The sequence below is a fragment of the Hemitrygon akajei genome, unplaced genomic scaffold (assembly GCF_048418815.1).
Source record: "Hemitrygon akajei unplaced genomic scaffold, sHemAka1.3 Scf000045, whole genome shotgun sequence".
In the NCBI taxonomy this organism is placed as follows: Eukaryota; Metazoa; Chordata; class Chondrichthyes; order Myliobatiformes; family Dasyatidae; genus Hemitrygon; species Hemitrygon akajei.
Genome location: NW_027331931.1, coordinates 1,521,016 through 1,540,134, shown reverse-complemented (window position 1 = coordinate 1,540,134; position 19,119 = coordinate 1,521,016). Strand labels below are relative to the sequence as shown.

At 44.6% G+C, this 19,119-nt stretch overlaps 1 protein-coding gene across 1 annotated transcript; it reads left to right on the top strand.

Moving 5' to 3' along the window:
- The first annotated feature begins 1,820 nt into the window (after positions 1 to 1,820).
- On the top strand, positions 1,821 to 18,749 carry LOC140720572 (uncharacterized). Its single transcript, XM_073035408.1, has 4 exons — positions 1,821 to 1,948; positions 3,873 to 4,036; positions 16,781 to 18,452; positions 18,678 to 18,749. The coding sequence occupies exons 3-4, from the start codon at positions 17,190 to 17,192 to the stop codon at positions 18,747 to 18,749; spliced, it is 1,335 nt and encodes a 444-aa protein (XP_072891509.1). The 5' UTR covers positions 1,821 to 1,948; positions 3,873 to 4,036; positions 16,781 to 17,189.
- The last annotated feature ends 370 nt before the right edge of the window (positions 18,750 to 19,119 follow it).

The following is a 19,119-nucleotide window of genomic DNA, read 5'->3' as shown; positions in this document are numbered from 1 at the left end:
GTCGCCACCCACAGCTCCAATCTGCTAATTAAATTTGCTGACGACACTACACTGACTGTCCTAATCTCAAATAATAACGAGTCAGCCGACAGAGAAGAAGTCACCACCCCGACACAGTGGTTTCAAGAAAACAACCTCTCCCTCATTGTGACAAAAACACAGGAGCTGGTTGTGGATTAGAGAAGGAATGGAGACAGGTATCAAATTCAACATTTCCAAGTCTGTTGTTGACACAAAATGCACATTTTAATATTGATCATGACAAAATGTATTTTATATATCGTTAATGACTTAAAACATATTTACAGATTGTGACTGACAGAGAATCGTATATTTTGTGTTCCATGTGTCATCTGAATGTACTTGCCTGTGATGCTGCCACAAGTCAGTGTTTCTCTGTACCTGGACCTTCCCGTACTTGTGCACTTGGCAATAAATTCAACAGGACCTGAGAAATCTCAGTGAGATTTGATTAGTGATGATCATCTTGGCAGCTCGGTAGGTCGAATGTATGCGATAGTACACTGTTAAATGCAAAATCATGAACAGTGTCGATGATCAGAGGAATCTCAGACTCCAAGGAGGCGGGACTATGACGTCAGTCACGGGCTGACAGCGCTGACTGTGGACTGAACCATAAGAGAGAGAGAGAGAGCGATCTGCAGACAGGCAGTCAGCCAGTCTAAAGAGAGAGAGAGAGACTGGAAACGCTGATAGCTTCAGTTAGTTTCAGCTGAGGCTTGGAACTCTCCTCGGCCCACAAGAGTGGGTTGATCATCGGTACACGGAACCACAACGAACGTGTGTGGCTGTCACTTCGTATAATCCATAGGAGTGGGTTTTGGAATATCTTGTGTTAACCCTTGCCTGGGTATGTTGTGTGGTAACCCCTGGAAGACGGTATTCCTGTGACAGGTCCACTTTCGCTGATAACTCGTATGTGGACAGATTCAACGGATAAGAACGTCGTCGGCGGTTATTTTGAAGTAACGGCCTTTTCTCTACGTTTCACCCTGGATTACAAATATCTCTCTCCCATCATTTATTCCGTGGATTACTGAACTTTCCTACTTTACCATCTCAAGACTCTAAACTTTGTTCCCTCAGGCTCGATAGTCTGGGAGTTATATTTACACATATATACACATAACACTGTTAACTTTCCTTTATTTCATTAAGCTACTATAAGTAGATACTAATAAAGAGAATGGTTTTAACATCAAAACCAGACTCCAGTGCGAACTCCATTGCTGCTGGTTCGTTTCTAAAACGTTACAGTTCGTAACACAATTTTATAAAACTAGTTTGATCACATCTGGAGTGTTTCATACAGTTCTGGTCGCCCCCATTCTCGGAAGGATGTCGGGGCTTTGCAGAGGGCGCAGAAGAGGCTTACCAGGACACTGCCTGGATTAGAGTATGAATAAAGTATCTATCTATCTATCTAGAGGGCATGAGCTATAACGAGAGGCTGGACAAACTTGTGTTGTTTTCTCCAGAGCGGCGCAGGCTGGGGTGAGACTGGTTGGACGTTTATAAGATTAAGAGAGGAATAGATCGAGTGGACAGACGATATATTTTTCCTGGGGGTTGAAATGTCTAATACATTTAAGGTGAGAGGTGATGTGAGCGGCAAGTTTGCTTCTTTCCACAGACTAATGAGTCGCTGGAGTCTCTGCCTTTGTGGGGAGGGGGTGTCGCCAATCCTGACACGTGATCCCGTTTGCCCCTCCCATTTAACCGCAAATGGGCAGCATCTGCGTGTCTGTTTCCGAGGCCCCGCCTCCCGATGATGTAACAATCTCTTCGCGCATGTTCACAGTCTCCGGGTGGACGGTGTTATACTCTTCGCTCAGAGCTGAAGTGGGTCGGCTGTGTGTTCGTGAAAGACTTTCGTCTCTTCCGTCGGGATCACTGTCTGCGGGCCGATGATATCACTTTTCCATCGGTGAGTATGTAGACCGATCCCGAGCGGGGAGATCCGATGTTGGCTGTGAGCCCCGAACTGAGGGCCAGGAATTCATTTATTTCCCAACTATCTGGGCTCGTCAGAAATGTGTCCACTTCACTTAATCTGCATTGAACGATCCAAACCAGGAGCCCAGGCTGTCTGTTTCCGCAGAATTGAAATGGAAGTCCCGCCGACAGGTCACGTGAGGCTGTGTGCCGCAGATTCGCCCCGCCCTCTGCTTTGTGACGCAAGATCACGTGGTGTGATGTTGGCCGCTGAGTCCCGTTAACTTCCCCGAACTCTCCCCGTTTCCTGAGGCTCCTCACATTTGTCCTGGAGCTTTATGGCTGTTGTGTCTTCTCCCGGAGTGGGGTGGGTGAGAAAGGAGAACGTCCCAGGTTGTGGAGATCTTTGATTTCACTGCCTGCTTTACCGAGGGACTGGGAAGTCTAGGGGGAGAATGGTTCGAGCCTCAGCTCCCCGCAGTAGAGCTGAGCCACACATTACTCCTGCACGTTCATAGCCCAGTGACGGCGGTCGGTCCAGTATAGACAAGACAAGATCTGTATCCTAGGATCTGTAATACAAATTTCCTGAAATGGTCCTGTTTTAACCTGGAAATGGAGTGATAGTATTACAGTAAAGGAAGTGCAACTTTTCCCTGTAAATTATCCTGGAACCGATTTGACTGTTATTCCTGGAAATGTGTACAGTGCAGTTGTTGCTAACAAGGCTTACAAGAATAATCTCAGGAATGATCGGCTTTATGTATGAGGAGCATTTGATGGCTCTGGACCTGTGCTCAATGGAGTTCAGAGGGACGGTGGGGGTGGTCTGGGGATGTATGGTTAAGTAAACCTACCGAATGCTGAAAAGCCTGGATACAGTGGACATGGAGAGGATGTTTCTATTAGACAGAGGGTTTGTGATCTGACAGCACGGTCTCAGAATAAAGTTGCTTCCCTTTAGAACTGAAATGAGAAACATTTTTTTTTGGCCAAAAGATGTCTGATATCAATGGCTTAACGACATTATGGCCTGCTTGGACCTCGAAAAAAATCATTATTCAGTTCTTAATTCGGATCTAAAGTTCCATAAGGTCTGGGGACCTTTTATCGAGTACTTTCATAACCTTCCTCTTGACTAGGGTTTTTTTTTCTTTTTTTTCTTCTTTTCGGTCCCTTGCTTTCAGCTCCCTCATTTTTTTTCTGGTAGCAGGCATTATTATCCTCTGTTGCCAAGTGTATTCACAGTCTGGGAGTTTGACTGTCCGGACTTATACTCTTTATACTGTGTGGTGGTTGGTCTGGTGTTGTTGTTTTTTCCTTGTGTTGTGGGGCTTGGGGAGGACACTAAGCTCACTTGTCTTTAATTTAGGTGCTTTTTTGTTAAATTCTCTTCCTTTGTAGCATATTGTTATTGTATGCTTAATCTTGCACTGTATTAATGCTCCTCATTGGGATTTGGGGTTTTTAATTTTGTAAAATGTTTTGAAAAACTAATAAAAAAAATTTTAAAAAAAAGATGTCTGATATGTGGAATTTGTTGCCGCAGAATTTGTTTGAGGCTGCCATTTGGGTATATTTGTGAAGATTAATATCCTGATGATTGCTGAGTAGCTTCAGGGTTACAGGAGGAAGGCAGGAATATGATGTTGGAATAAAAATCAGCCCTGGTTGAGTGGTGGGCAGACCAGATGGATTGAATCACATAATTCTGTTCCTGACTGAATGATGGCTCCTTCTTATCCCATATTGTTTTGTGACATGTGAGGGACAATAAAATATTGTTTACTAAGGTCATTACATCTGCCTTCAGTGTTTAAATTTCAGTGAGTTTTGTTCTTAGTAACATTAAGCAGAAATGTTTGGTTCTCCTTTTCATTGTTAATGTGCTTCATTATCTCTCTGGTTAAAGTTAGACCTGCACTGAGAGGTTTATTGGAAGAAAAACCCCAACTGGAGACAAAGCACGACTGAAGACGAGGGAACAGCAACAAGTGAACCAGCCCGAGGATTGAGAGCATCAACCGGAGAGAACCCATCTGACTCGGAGATTCCAGTGAGTCAGTCAGGAGAAAGTTTGGTGAGTCTCATTTATTCAAACACTGGTCCTTTAGACATTACATACCTGTACAAAGGAAGGTAGGAAATAGTTGGGAGTGAGACTGAATGTGCCCAGAAGAACCAGTTATGCCAGTACCAGTCAGACCCAGTTGTGAAGAAGCCCCCCCCCCCCCAATATTCCCTTTAAACTTTTTGTCCTTCACCCTTAACCCATGTCCTCTGGGGTTTTTTTTCTCTCCCCTAGCCTCAGTGGAAAATGCCTGCTTGCATTCACTCTGTCTATACCCATCATAATTTTATATGCCTCTATCAAGTCTCCCCTCATTCTTCTACACACCTAAGAATGAAGTTCTAACCTATTCCACCTTTCTCTGTAACTCAGTTTCTTAAGTCCCGGCAACATCCTTGTAAACCTTCTCTGCACTCTTTCAACCTTATTAATATCCTTCCTGTAATTTGGTGACCCAAAACTGCACACAATACTCCAAATTTGGCCTCACTAATACCTTATACAACCTCACCATAACATTGCAACTCTTATAATCAATACTTTGATTTCAAGGCCAATGAACCAAAAGCTCTCTTTACTACCCTATCTACCTGTGATGCCACTTTTAGGGAATTTTCTATCAGTATTCCTAGATCCCTCTGTTCTAGTGCACTCCTCAGTGCCCTGCCATTTACCTTGTATGTTCTACTTTGGTTTTTCCTTCCGAAGTGCAACACCTCACACTTGTCTGTATTAAACTACATCTGCCATTTTTCAGCCCATTTTTCCAGCTGGTCCAGATCCCTCTGCAAGCTTTGAAAACCTTCCTCACTGTCCACTACACCTCCAATCTTTGTATCATCAACAAATTTGCAGATCCAATTTACCAAATTATCATCCAGATCATTGATATAGATGACAAATAACAATGGACCCAGCACTGATCCCTGTGGCACACCACTAGTCACAGTCCTCCACGCAGAGAAGCAATCGTCCACTACCACTCTCTGACTTCTCCCATTCTCAATTCCCAATCAAATTTACTACCTCACCATGTATACCTAGTGACTGAATCTTCCTAACTAACCTCCCATGCGGGACCTTGTCAAAGGCCTTACTGAAGTCCACTACATCCACTGCCTTGTCTTCATCAACTTTCCTTGTAACCTCCTCGAAACTCTCTAATATATTTGTTAAACATGGCACAAAGCCATGTTGACTCTCCGTAATAAGTCCCTGTCTGTCGAAACAATTGTCAATCCTTTCTTTTAGTACTCCTTCCAATAATTTACCCATGACCGACATCAAACTTACCAGCCTATAATTTCCTGGATTACTTTTAGAGCCTGCTTTAAACAACGGAACAACATGAGCTATCCTCCAATCCTCTGGCACCTCACCCATAGATAACGACATTTAAATATATCTGCCAGGGCCCCTGCAATTTCAATACTAGTTTCCTTCAAGGTCCGAGGGAATACCCTGTCAGGTCCTGGAGATTTATCTACTCGCCTCAAGGTAGCAAGCACCTCCTCCTCTTCTATCTGTATAGGTTCCATGACCTCAATACTTGTTTGCCTCATTTCCATTGACTCCATGCCAGTTTCCTTAGTAAATTCTGACGCAAAAAAACCATTTAACGTCTCCCCAATTTCTTTTGGTTCCATACATAGCCAACTGCTCTGATCTTCAAGAGGACCAATTTTATCCCTTAACTATCCTTTTGCTATTAATATACCTGTGGAAGCTCTTACTATCCTTCACCTTGACTGCCAACACTACCTCATTTCTTTTTTCAGCCCTCCTGATTTCTTCCTTAAGTACTTGTTTGCACTTTTTATACTCCTCAAGTACCTTCTTTGCTCCCTGTTTCTTATACATGTCATACATCTCTCTCTTCTTTATCAGAGTTCCAATATCTATCGAGAACCAAGGTTCCTTATTCTTATTCACTTTGCCTTTAATCCTGAGACTTTGTTCCCAGGGTGTCCTCATGGGCCGTCCAGAAATGATTTCAGCTGGTGACAGCCCTGTTTTCCCCTGTGGGGTAACCCTCATGTGGAATCCGGCTAATGGTCAGACCTTCAAGCAAGTGAGTCCAGTCTCCACTGTTAGCCTGGCCAGTTTACTCTTCAGAGTGCCATTGGCTCTTTCCACTCTGCCAGTGGCCCGTGGGTGGTGTACACAGTGGAATTGTTGCTTGATAGTTAGTTTGTTACATACTCTTTCATTTACTTTCACCATAAAGTGTGAGCCATTGTTGAACTCAGCATCTCTGGCTTGTACCTGGGAATTATTTCCCTTAATAATACCTTCACAACAGTCACAGCAGTATTAATGGTAGTTGGAACAGCTTCAATCCATCTACTAAACACATCTATAATAACTAAGCAGTATCTATAGCAATGTATTCTAGGCAATTCAATAAAATCAACTTGTAGACACGAAATAGATCCACCTGGCAGGGTAGTCGTACCCGGTGTGCAGGGTACAGGATACCAACCACTCCCTCCTTTCCCAGGTGTGTACAATTATGTATATAATCGGCCAATATTGGTAAAAACTGTGTAGGAACACAAACCTGTCCCGCTGGGAGATCCAAAAACCTAGGTCGGGGTCTTTCTGGCACCCCATCGGGGACCACAGTTTTCACTCCTCCTCAGAGGCGTCCCCCTGAGAAGAACAAAACTCGAGGTAGCTGTAGAGCGGTGAGTAAGTTGTTTACAAAGGTAGCATTACTAATGGGGTGGCCAGAGGAAGTCAGGAATCCCCACGTTCCCAGAGAGCCCCGGAGTCATGTACAATTCCAAATGCATAACGGGAGTCTGTGTAAACATTCCCACTTTAGTCTGTTGCTGGGATACAGGCACGAGTCAGAGCAAACAGCTCAGCCTTCTGGGTGGAGACAGCTGCTTCAAAAGAGGCCTGTTCAATTACTTCACTGTCCATCACTATGGCATAGCCAGGATATCATTTCCTGCTGGATCCACAAAAGAGTTTCCATCCTCATAAAACGTTGCCTCGGGCTAGAGGGGGTATTGCTAAATGGATGGGAGAGTCTGTCCTTCTTTCTCAGTGATCCGGACGGGCTAGAGGGTGTATTGCAGAATGGATGGGAGAGTCTGTCCTTCTTTCACAGTGAAACGGATGGGCTAGAGGGGGTATTGCAGAATGGATGGGAGAGTCTGTCCTTCTTTCACAGTGATCCGGACGGTCTAGAGGGGGTATTACAGAATGGATGGGAGAGTCTGTCCTTCTTTCACAGTGATCCGGACAGGCTAGAGGGGGTATTGCAGAATGGATGGGAGAGTCTGTCCTTCTTTCACAGTGATCCGGACAGGCTAGAGGGGGTATTGCAGAGTGGATGGGAGAGTCTGTTCTTCTTTCACAGTGATCCAGACGGGCTAGAGGGGTATTGCAGAATGGATGGGAGAGTCTGTCCTTCTTTCACAGTGATCCGGATGGGCTAGAGGGGGTATTGTGGAATGGATGGGAGAGTCTGTCCTTCTTTCACAGTGATCCGGACAGGCTAGAGGGGGTATTGGTGAATGGATGGGAGAGTCTGTCCTTCTTTCACAGTGATCCGGATGGGCTAGAGTGCATATTGCAGAATGGATGGGAGAGTCTGTCCTTCTTTCACAGTGATCCGGACAGGCTAGAGGGGATATTGCAGAATGGATTGGAGAGTCTGTCCTTCTTTCACAGTGATCCGGACGGGCTAGAGGGGGTATTGCAGAATGGATGGGAGAGTCTGTCCTTCTTTCACTGTGATCCGGACAGGAGGGCTGACTTCATGGACTGAAATTGCCCAGAGATGGGGTACAACGTCTTGGGTTCGGTCACTATTAAGAGAATGTCTTGCCAGATGTCCTGTTTTCACCTCAAACTCCTTCCAGTATCGGAGTTGGCCCACGGCAAAGTCTTGCCAGTCTCCCTTGGTGCTGGAGGCCTGTTTCATCAGGGTGTAGGCAAGGAGCCCTAGTCTCTTTGGCTTGAACCCAGGGCAAACCTTGAAGGTGGTATGGGGAACCACCAATCCTGTCTGTCGCCAAAAGAAATCTGGACCTTCAGCAAGAAATGCAATGCCGTCTCTTACATTAACCTATCCAATCACCGTGACTGGGAATTTCTGTCACTCGAGGGGTGCATAATATTAGCTTTCCTCAGTTGAGCACCACGTAGGGTCATAACACAGAGTCACATGAGAGCTGGCCGCTGGCAGAAGGGGTTCAAATGTACCGGAGTCCAGATAAAGTGCCCACCACTGGGTGGTCAGAGGAAGCTATCAGTTGTTCGCAGTTCCAGCGTGCTATCCTTGTCCGTGCATAGAATCTCGACTTCCAACGGACAGAGCAAGTCTCTCCCTACGAGATTACACCCCCGTCTGGTGGTGACTGTAAATGAAACCTCACACTGGTTCCCCTGGAATTCCACCTGCAGTGGCTGGGTACATGAATACGTACGTTCCGTGCCTTCAAAACCAGACAGAGTGATTGTAGCATCTGATAGCTGGAATCCCTTTTCCGATACTATTTCCTGATCGAGAGTGGTTGTGGTTGTCCTCATATCAATCATAAATGGAACCGGATTTCCAGCAACTTGCAATATTACATTGGGCTCTTCCTGAGGGTTGGCACTCATGGTTGGAAGCATCTTCTCGTCAGTTTCTAAACGGGTAGTTGTCCCCACCTATCCCTTGGTAGGTTTTTGTTCCCATTTCTGTTCCTCAGATATAGCCTGCTCGCGTCCTTCTTCCCGCTGAGCATATTCACCTTTAATATTAGTTCCCTTCAGGGTTGATGGGGATTCGAAAGTTGGGTCCTAATGATATGTCAAAGCTCATCGCATTCGATTTCGGTCATTGTCAGGTCAATCCATATTACCGTAGATTCCGGATTTTAAGCCGCTACTTTTTTCCCACATTTTGATCAGCTTTGAACACAGCGGCCTTTACTACGGAGCGGCTTATGCATGGTTTTTTTTCATGCCGCCAAAAACATTTTGCCTCGTAACAGTAGACCAATAAAATTGATGAGTAGTTCACAGAGGTCCAATGAAATTGTACGATAAATCAAGCGCACTTTCACAATTAAATTATTGTAAATCAGTCATTTGTACTCACCCTCATCAACATGGAAAACACTCGAAGAAAAGCATTGTGCTGCCTTTATGGCAGTTATTTAGTTTATAATATTTTCGCTTAGTAATTCATTTGTTAGTGTCTTTGGTGCATAGAGAAAAGCTAGCTGGCGCTATGGTGGCACATGCGAGTGACCCCCACCCTTGCGTGTCTCCCACAAGACGCAGCGAACCCGGATGTGACGTCACCACAGCCGCGATGTATTACAAATAAATTGATTTTAAACAATCCTAACTCTAAAAAAAAAATGCTAACAAATCACTAAGCGAAAATATTATAAACTAAATAACTGCCATAAAGGCAGCACAGTTAGTATGTTTTCTGTACTACAGCCCGGAATGCTAGACGTCACATCCGGTTTCGCCGCGTCTTGTGGGAAATGTTTGCGATAAACGGGAAGGTGGGGGGGAGCTCATTAGACCCGATCGCGTTACGCGAGCTCATTTAGACCCGATCGAAAACGCTGCTTTTAAGTTAAAGGCGATCAATAACTTTTCCTGGTAGGCTGCAGTATATATACTTTTACCAGTCGCTAGGAGATATTGGAATGTTGTTCGTGCTGTTCAGTAAAAAAGTATATGCAACGTAATTTGTGTTACCGATACGTATGTATATTTAAAAGTAGCCGTATTACAGGCACGGTTCGAAAAAAAAGCATTTGCAATATATATTTGTTTGTTACCATATGGATTTAATTAAAAGTTAAAAAATCCTCACGTGTAATATCTTTCTGTGTAAATATCTCATATTACAACGTGGGACACCTACGGCCTAAAATCCGGTGCGGCCTGTACAAGTACAAAATTGATTTTCTATCTAAAATTAGAGCCAGCGGCTTTTAATCAGGTGCGCTCTGTAGTGCGAAATCTACGGTATTTATTTTAATTATGTTGGTTAACTTAGTTGGTAAGCATTGGAGCAGTAGGGCATTGAACTGGGGGGACAGATTCCCATCATTAAAGGCTTGGTCTCCTGCGAAGGTGCCGTAGCAGGCCACAAATCGCTCTCAATAGTCTGGTCCCCATTCCCCAGGCTTATGTTTGCATTCAGGTACTTTAGTGATGTTTACAGGTTGTTGGAGAGCCCTTTCCAAGGCTTGAATAATCTGGTCTGTCTGTTCATTCTCATTATGGTTTCCCGCCTGTAACTCCTGATAGGTTTGGTATCTCAATTCTGCCTTCCATTTCCATTCCTCATCAGCTGAGAGAATCATGCAGCAGAGACCGAATAAATCTTGCGGAGTCGCATTAAACATTTGTGTAGTACTGTGGACACACTGAGAAAACTGTGCTGGTTTTTCTTTTCTATCTGAGGCCTGATTCATGATCATTATCATTTCTTGAGGCTTCCAGGGTGCAAACACAGGAATCACTGAGGGCTGTCCCTCCTGCTAGTCCTAGGGTGAGCATTTGCTACTGCTGTTCAGGAGGATTGAAACTAATGTGGCAGGGAGATGGGAACAAGTGCAGAGAGACAGAGGGGTGCAAAATGAGAGTAGAAGCAAAAAGTAGTAAGGTGAAAAGTAAAAGTGGCAGGCAGGCAAATCCAGGGCAAAAATCAAAAAGGGCCACTTTTCAACATAATTGTATAAGGGCTAAGAATTTTGTAAAAACAAGCTTGAAGGCTTTGTGTGTCAATGCAAGGAGCATTCGTAATAAGGTGGATGAATTGAATGTGCAGATAGTTATTAATGAATATGATATAGTTGGAATCACAGAGACATGGCTCCAGGGTGACCAAGGATAGGAGCTCAACATCCAGGGATATTCAATATTCAGGAGGGATAGACAGGAAAGAAAAGGAGGTGGGGTAGCATTGCTGGTTAGAGAAGAGATTAACGCAATAGAAAGGTAGAAAGGAAGGACATTAGCCTGGAGGATGAGCAATCGATATGGGTAGAGCTGCGTAACACTAAGGGGCATAAAACGCTGGTGGGATTTGTGTACAGGCCACCTAACAGTAGTAGTGAAGTTGGGGATGGCATTAAACAGGAAATTAGAAATGCGTGCAAAAAAGGAACAGCAGTTATAATGGGTGATTTCAATCTACATATAGATTGGGTGAACCAAATTGGTAAGGGTGCTGAGGAAGAGGATTTCTTAGAATGTGTGCGGGATGGTTTTCTGAACCAACATGTCGAGGAACCAACTAGAGAGCAGGCCATTCTAGACTGGGTATTGAGCAATGAGGAAGGGTTAATTAGCAATCTTGTCATGCGAGGCCCCTTGTGTAAGAGTGACCATAATATGGTGGAATTCTTCATTAAGATGGAGAGTGACATAGTTAATTCAGAAACAAAGGTTCTGAACTTAAAGAAGGGTAACTTTGAAGGTATGAGACGTGAATTAGCTAAGCTAGACTGGCAAATGATACTTAAAGGGTTAATGGTGGATATGCAATGACAAGCATTTAAAGATTGCATGGATGAACTACAACAAGTGTTCATCCCAATTTGGCAAAAGAATAAACCAGGGAAGGTAGTGCACCCGTGGCTGACAAGGTAAATTAGGGATAGTAAATTAGCCAGAAAAAGTGGCATAACTGAGAACTGGGAGAAATTCAGAGTCCAGCAGAGGAGGTCAAAGGGCCTAATTAGGAAAGGGAAAAAAGATTATAAAAGAAAGCTGGCAGAGAACATAAAAACTGACTGTAAATCTTTTATAGATATGTGAAAAGAAAAAGATTGGTTAAGACAAATGTAGGTCGCTTACAGTCGGAAACAGGTGAATTTATCATGGGGGACAAGGATATGGCAGACCAAGTGAATAACAAACTTTGGTTCTGTCTTCACTAAGGAGGACATAAATAATCTTCTGGAAATAGTAGGGGACTGAGATGGAGGAACTGAGGGAAATACATGTTAGTAGGGAAGTGGTGTTAGGTAAATTGAAGGGATTAAAGGCAGATAAATCCCCAGGGCAAGATGGTCTTCATCCCAGAGTGCTTAAGGAAGTAGCTCAAGAAATAGTGGATGCATTACTGATAATTTTTCAAAACTCCTTAGATTCTGGATTAGTTCCTGAGGATTGGAAGGTGGCTAATGTGACCCCACTTTTTAAAAAAGGAGGGAGAGAGAAACCGGGGAATTATAGATGGGTTAGCCTGACATTGGCTGTGGGGAACGTGCTAGAGTCGGTTATCAAAGATGTGATAATAGCACATTTGGAAAGAGGTCAAATCATCCGACAAAATCAGCGTGGATTTGTGAAAGGAAAATCATGTCTGATGAATCTTAATAGAATTTTTTGAAGATGTAACTAGTGGAGTGGATGGGGAAAACCAGTAGATGTGGTATATTTGGATTTTCAAAAGGCTTTTGACAAGGTCCCACACAGGAGATTAGTGTGCTAACTTGAGCACACGGTATTGGGGGTATGGTATTGATGTGGATAGAGAATTGGTTGGCAAACAGGAAGCAAAGAGTGGGAATAAACAGGATCTTTTCAGATTGGCAAGCAGTCAGCAGTGGGGTACTGCAAGGCTCAGTGCTGGGACCCCAGTTGTTTACAATATATATTAATGATTTAGACGAGGCAATTAAATGCAGGATCTCCAAGATTGTGGATGACACGAAGCTGGGCGGCAGTGTTAGCTGTGAGGAGGATGCTAAGAGGATCCAGGGTGACTTGGCTAGGTTAGGTGAGTGGGCAAATTCAAGGCAGATGCAATTTAATGTGGATAAATGTGACGTTATTCACTTTGGCCTACTCCTGCATCTATTTTTTATGTTTCTATGTGTGGAATATTAAAATCTCCCACAATCACAACCTTGTGCTTACTACAAGTATCTGCTATCTCCTTACAAATTTGCTCCTCCAATTCTCGCTCCCGATTAGGTGGTCTATGATACCACTCTATAAGTGTCACTACACCTTTCCCATTCCTCAATTCCACCAAAAAAGGCTCCCTAGACGAGCCCTGTAATCTATCCTGTCAAAGCACTGCTGTAATATTTTCTCAGACAAGCAATGCAACTCCTGCCCCTCCAATTCTATCACACCTGAAGCAACGAAATCCAGGAATATTTAGTTGCCAATCACACCCCTCCTGCTACCATGTTTCTCTAATAAATACAACATCATATTTCCAGTTATCAATCCATGCTCTAAGCTCATCTACATTATCTACCTTTCTTACAATGCTCCTAGCATTAAGATAGATGCATTTAAGAAACTCTCCACCTCTTCCTCTCTGTTTATCCCTAACTGTGCAAACAACTTTATTATCTTTTTTTTCCTTCTTTTTTTCCATCTTCGGTCTGAGCGCTCCTACATCAGGGAGGAAGTTCAAATCAGCTCCGTGTTAAATGTTTAACCATCACGGTGACTGAAGGCAGCTGCAGGTTTATGAGGGACTGTTACTGTCAGATTCTGCAGTTCTTGTGGCTGCTCATCGCACCCGGGCCTGAACCCTGGTCACTGAGCATTGGAGGAGTCTGTTCTACCGATGTTAGCCTTAAACTAGACTGGTGTTTAATATTGTGGATCTGTGAAAGATAAATCAGTTCTTTGTCAAATCCCGTGTCTCAGGTACTTACTGTCTCTACCACACTCACAATGTACACAAGAAACGCCACTCGGCCCATCTTGTCCCTGCCCATGTTTCTGTTCCATATCAGTATATGAAAATCTATCCCTGCCGTTCCCGTCTCACTCTCCCTGAGATGACAGGTTGCAACTAGTCACCTCTCCATGGGATAGGAGATTTCCCGTAAATTTCATAGAAACATAGAAATCTACAACACATTACAGATGCTTTGGCCCACATTGCTGTGCCGACCATGTAACTTACTCTAGAAACTGCTTAGAATTACCCTACCACATAGCCACCTATTTTCCTAAGCTCCATGTACCTATCTGAGAGTCTCTTAAAAGACCCTATTGTATCCGGCTCTGTCACTGTTGCTGTCAGTGCATTCCACACACACACCACTCTTTGCTTATAAAAACTTATGAATGACACCTCCCCTGTACCTACTTCCCCCTTGTGTTAGCCATTTCAGCCCTGGGCTGAAATTAATACACCTGCATGATTTTCTCCAGGGTGAATAAGACGATGAGCTCTCTGTGGTTTTGACGTTCTCTCTCTCTCTCTCGATCTCTCTCAGTAAAAGAACCTGCGGTCTCGCAATTCAATGCACCTCTTAAGCCTGACAGCAGACTAGCGAGTGAATCTTCGATGGTGCAGAGTCAGAAACCGAAGTGTTGCCAGCCTGAGTCAGGGGCTCCAGAGAGAGATGGGGTTCAGAGGAGGAGGACGAATAAGACCAGCATGATGTGGTTAAAAGTGAAAGATTAGAAGTATTTGGAAACTGGTTGATCAAAAAAAAAGGTGGTTAATTAAAAAAGGAGGAATTCAGCATTAGTACTCTTTTCCATAGATGCTGCCTTACCTGCTGAGTTCCTCCAGCATTTTGTGCCTGTTGCTTGTTCTACCTCCTCTTGTTCTGGACATTTTTACCCGTGAGAACATGTTTTGTCCCATTTTCTCTGGGTACTTAATGATGGCAAATACCTTTGTCCTGGGCAGCAAGTAGCTTTCACATCCCAAATGTGCCAGGCTCCAATGAGACAGACTACTGCCCTTCCCTTCATATTCATTGGCATTACCATCACTGAGTTCACCACTGTCAGTCATTGGGGGAGGCTTCAGGGGAATACAGAAACTGGTGATACTTGTGTGTATTCTGGTGTTGCAAAAGTTGCTGGAGAATTTGCAAGTGGGAAGAAGTGGAGTGATATTTGAAAATCTGACTTTTTAAAGTGTAATTTAGCAAGCAAACCACATATAGACAATATGCAAAAGCTTTGGTGAGAAAATCCTTCATTACCCATTACAGGCCTGCTACATAGGTTGTGTGAGAGTGCAGATGAACTCGATCAAACCCAGAGGAGATCAAAGTTCCTATCGACCGCGATTTGCCAGCTGTGAAAATGAATATATCTCTATATATAATTCACTGTGCACATGTTGTCACTGGGTAAAAATGCACAGTACAAGATTCATGTGCACACTGGTTATTACAAATTAGAGGGAATATTGGAGGGAAGGAGGGGAGACCAGTGTCCCTGATGCCCTCACCTACAAGATGTGCATCCAGCTTCAGCTTGTAACCCTGCACTTTAAGGTGTTGGATCTTGAAATGGGTGAATTCCAGATCATCCAGCAGTAGGAGGGGGTGAAAGATATGACATGAAGAGAGGTGAGTTACACCCAAGGTGCAGGACACCGGAAACTGGGTGAGAGTCAGGAAGGAGAATGAGGTTAAATAGCCATCGCAGAGTACTCCAATGGCCATGCCCGCACAACAACAAGTGGAACACTTTGGAAACTGTTGGGGGGAGGAAAGTCAAAGGGCTGATAAGTGGATTTGTTAGTTAGGGGAACAGAACAACAGGCAACTAATATCTTAGTGGTAAGGCTTACTAGAAGTAGTGTGGGTTGGGGCTGATATGGTTTAAGTAAGTTGTAGGGGGAATGGGAGCCAGAAAGACAGAACAGATAGTGGAGATGGTGAATTGAATTGACTTTATTATGCACATCCTTCATATGGATGAGGAGTAGAAATATTTACGTTACATTACTGTCTAAATGTGCAATGTGTAATTGAAATTGATTTATAATAATTAGTTTGTAAATAGGACAGTCTAGAAAACATAGAAATCAATTAATCAGTCTGATGGCCTGGTGGAAGATGATGTCCCGGAACCTGTTGGTCCTTTTGCTGTGGTACCGTTTCCTGGATGGTAGCGGCAGGAACAGTTTGTGGTTGTGGTGAATTTGGTTCCCGATATCCTTTGGGCCCTTTTTATAAAAAATCCATACCCCTACCATCCAGGCTCCCATCCAAACTTCTTTTAAATGGTGAAACCGAGCTCATATTCACCACTTGTGCTGGTATCTCATTCCAAACTCTCACAACCATTTCAGTAAAGAGCTTTTCCACATGTTCCCATTAAATTTTCACCTTCCCCACTTACCCCTGACCTCTGGTTGTCATCCCACCCAACCTCAGTGGAAAAAGCTGCTTACATTTATTTACCCAATCTTCTCCCTCATCATTTTGTATACGTCCAACAAATCCTCAAAGCAATGTATAACTTCCGTGTTTATGTTTAGAACTTTTTTAGGTGTATAAGATGATGAGGGGTATTGATCGTGTGGATAGCCAGAGGATTTTTCCCAGGGCTGAAATGTCTAACACGAGGGAGCAGAGTTTTCAGGTGCTTGGAAATAGATACCAAGGGGGTGTCGGGGTAAGTTTTCTACACAGAGACTGGTGGGTGCATGGAATGCACTGCCGGCTTTTTCGGTGAGAGTGTTTCAGTTACTGTGGGGCCAGGCAGCTCAGTGGGAACAGGGAATAATACCAATGGAGAGAGTCAAACTGAGCCAAGTCACAAATTGGCGATGGCAGAAATGCCCCATTCTTAGAGAGACAGGAAGAACATCAGACAGTTTGATGATCATTACAGATACCAGCACTGTGCCCAGTCAGGAGATAATTTCTCTCACCAACTTAGGTTCAAACTCACTGTAACAGTGTGATGTCAGATCACACCTTGACAACTCAAGTGATCTCATCTGAAATGTTGTCCTACACCCATTGATGGATTTTGTAAATCTTTTTACAGGTTAAAAATGACAAGGAATTTGTCTACGGGAATCCCGAACACAACACACCAGTTTTGCTGTCTCTGTCCAGATACTTAAGAAGAGGAGCAAGAGATTCACACAATCATCCTTCCTGCTCAGACTGTGGGGAGGGATTTACTCGATCATCTGACCGACTGGCACGCCCGTCATTTCAAACAGGTGGGGAACCCATTCATCTGCTCAGACAGTGGGAATAGATACAGTTGGACATTTCATCTGAAGGGACATCACCAAGTTGACACTGGGGCAAGGCCATTCACCTATCCTGTGTGTGGGAAGGGATTCAGTAGGTCTTTCCACCTGTGGACACACCAGTCAGTTCACACTGGGCAGAGACTGGTCATCTGCTGAATTTGTGGGGAAGGATTCACTCGGTCATATGACCTAATGGCTCATCAGCGAGTTCACACCGGGGAGCGGCCATTCACCTGCTCAGACTGTGGGAAGGGATTCATTCAGTCATCCCACCTACAGACACATCAGCGAGTTCACACTGGGGAGAGGCCGTTCACCTGCTCAGACTGTGGGAAGGGATTCATTCAGTCATCCCACCTACAGACACATCAGCGAGTTCACACTGGGGAGAGGCCATTCACCTGCTCAGACTGTGGGAAGGGATTCACTTGCTCATCTGATCTGAAGAAACATCAGCGAGTTCACACTGGGGAGAGGCCATTCACCTGCTCAGACTGTGGGAAGGGATTCACTCGGTCATCTTTTCTGAAGGTACATCAGAAAGTTCACACTGGGGAGAGGCCGTTCACCTGCTCAGACTGTGGGAAGGGATTCATTGTGTCATCTGAACTGAAGGTACATCAGCGAGTTCACACTGGAGAGAGGCCGTTCATCTGCTCAGACTGTGGGAAGGGATTCATTGTGTCATCTGAACTGAAGGTACATCAGCGGGTTCACACTGGGGAACGGCCGTTCACCTGCTCAGACTGTGGGAAAGGATTCACTCAGTCATTTAAACTGAAAATACATCAGCGAGTTCACACTGGAGAGCGGCCATTCACCTGCTCAGATTGTGGGAAGAGATTCACACAGTCAGCCCAGCTACGAGCACACAGGTCAGTTCACAGTGGGGAGAGGTCGTTTACCTGTTCATACTGTGGGGAGGGATTCATTTTGTCATCTCAGCTACTGAGACACCAGTCAGTTCACACTGGGGAGAGGCCGTTCACCTGCTCAGACTGTGGGAAAGGATTCACTCAGTCATTTAAACTGAAAATACATCAGCGAGTTCACACTGGAGAGCGGCCATTCACCTGCTCAGATTGTGGGAAGAGATTCACACAGTCAGCCCAGCTACGAGCACACAGGTCAGTTCACAGTGGGGAGAGGTCGTTTACCTGTTCATACTGTGGGGAGGGATTCATTTTGTCATCTCAGCTACTGAGACACCAGTCAGTTCACACTGGGGAGAGGCCGTTCACCTGCTCAGACTGTGGGAAGGGATTCACTCAGTCATCTAAACTGAAGGTACATCAGAGAGTTCACACTGGGGAGCGGCCTTTCATCTGCTCAGACTGTGGTAAGGGATTCACTTGCTCATCTGAACTGAAGGTACATTGGAGAGTTCACACTGGGGAGCGGCCGTTCATCTGCTCAGAATGTGGGAAGGGATTCATTCAGTCATGCAATCTGAAGGTACATCAGCGAGTTCACACTGGGGAACGACCGTTCACCTGCTCAGACTGTGGGAAGGGATTCACTCAGTCATACACCCTACTGGTTCACCAGCGGCTTCACACTGGGGAGCGGCCGTTCACCTGTTCGGACTGTGGGAAGCGATTCACTCAGTCATCTGAATTGAAGGTACATTGGAGAGTTCACACTGGGGAGTGGCCGTTCACCTGTTCGGACTGTGGGAAGGGATTCACTCGGTCCTCCCACCTACTAGCACACCGGTCAGTTCATACTGGGGAGAAGCCATTCACCTGCTGAAGCCTGAATTATACCTCTGCGTAGACGCTATGTGGTTGTGAGCATTTCTACTTCTGAGTTCGTGTGTCTGCGTCGCTCTGCCAAAACGCTAGTTGGTGTTGGGGTTCTGTGCTACTGTGTTGAATTGACTCGTGTTGAGTTGGGAACAATGGCGACTGCTGACTACGTCTTGTTGGAGTTGGAGCTAATCAATGTTGTAGAAGTGTTACTTCTACTGAAATTACTGCAACGCAGAAAAATGACAAGTTTTCCCATTACTTTGTGCAGTCCGCGATGTCCAAAGCAATGTTGGTGGAAATTTCTTTGCACGATTTTGATGCCATTTTCAAGTTTTTATTGTCTGCCAATGAAGAGTCGTGCACATGTACAT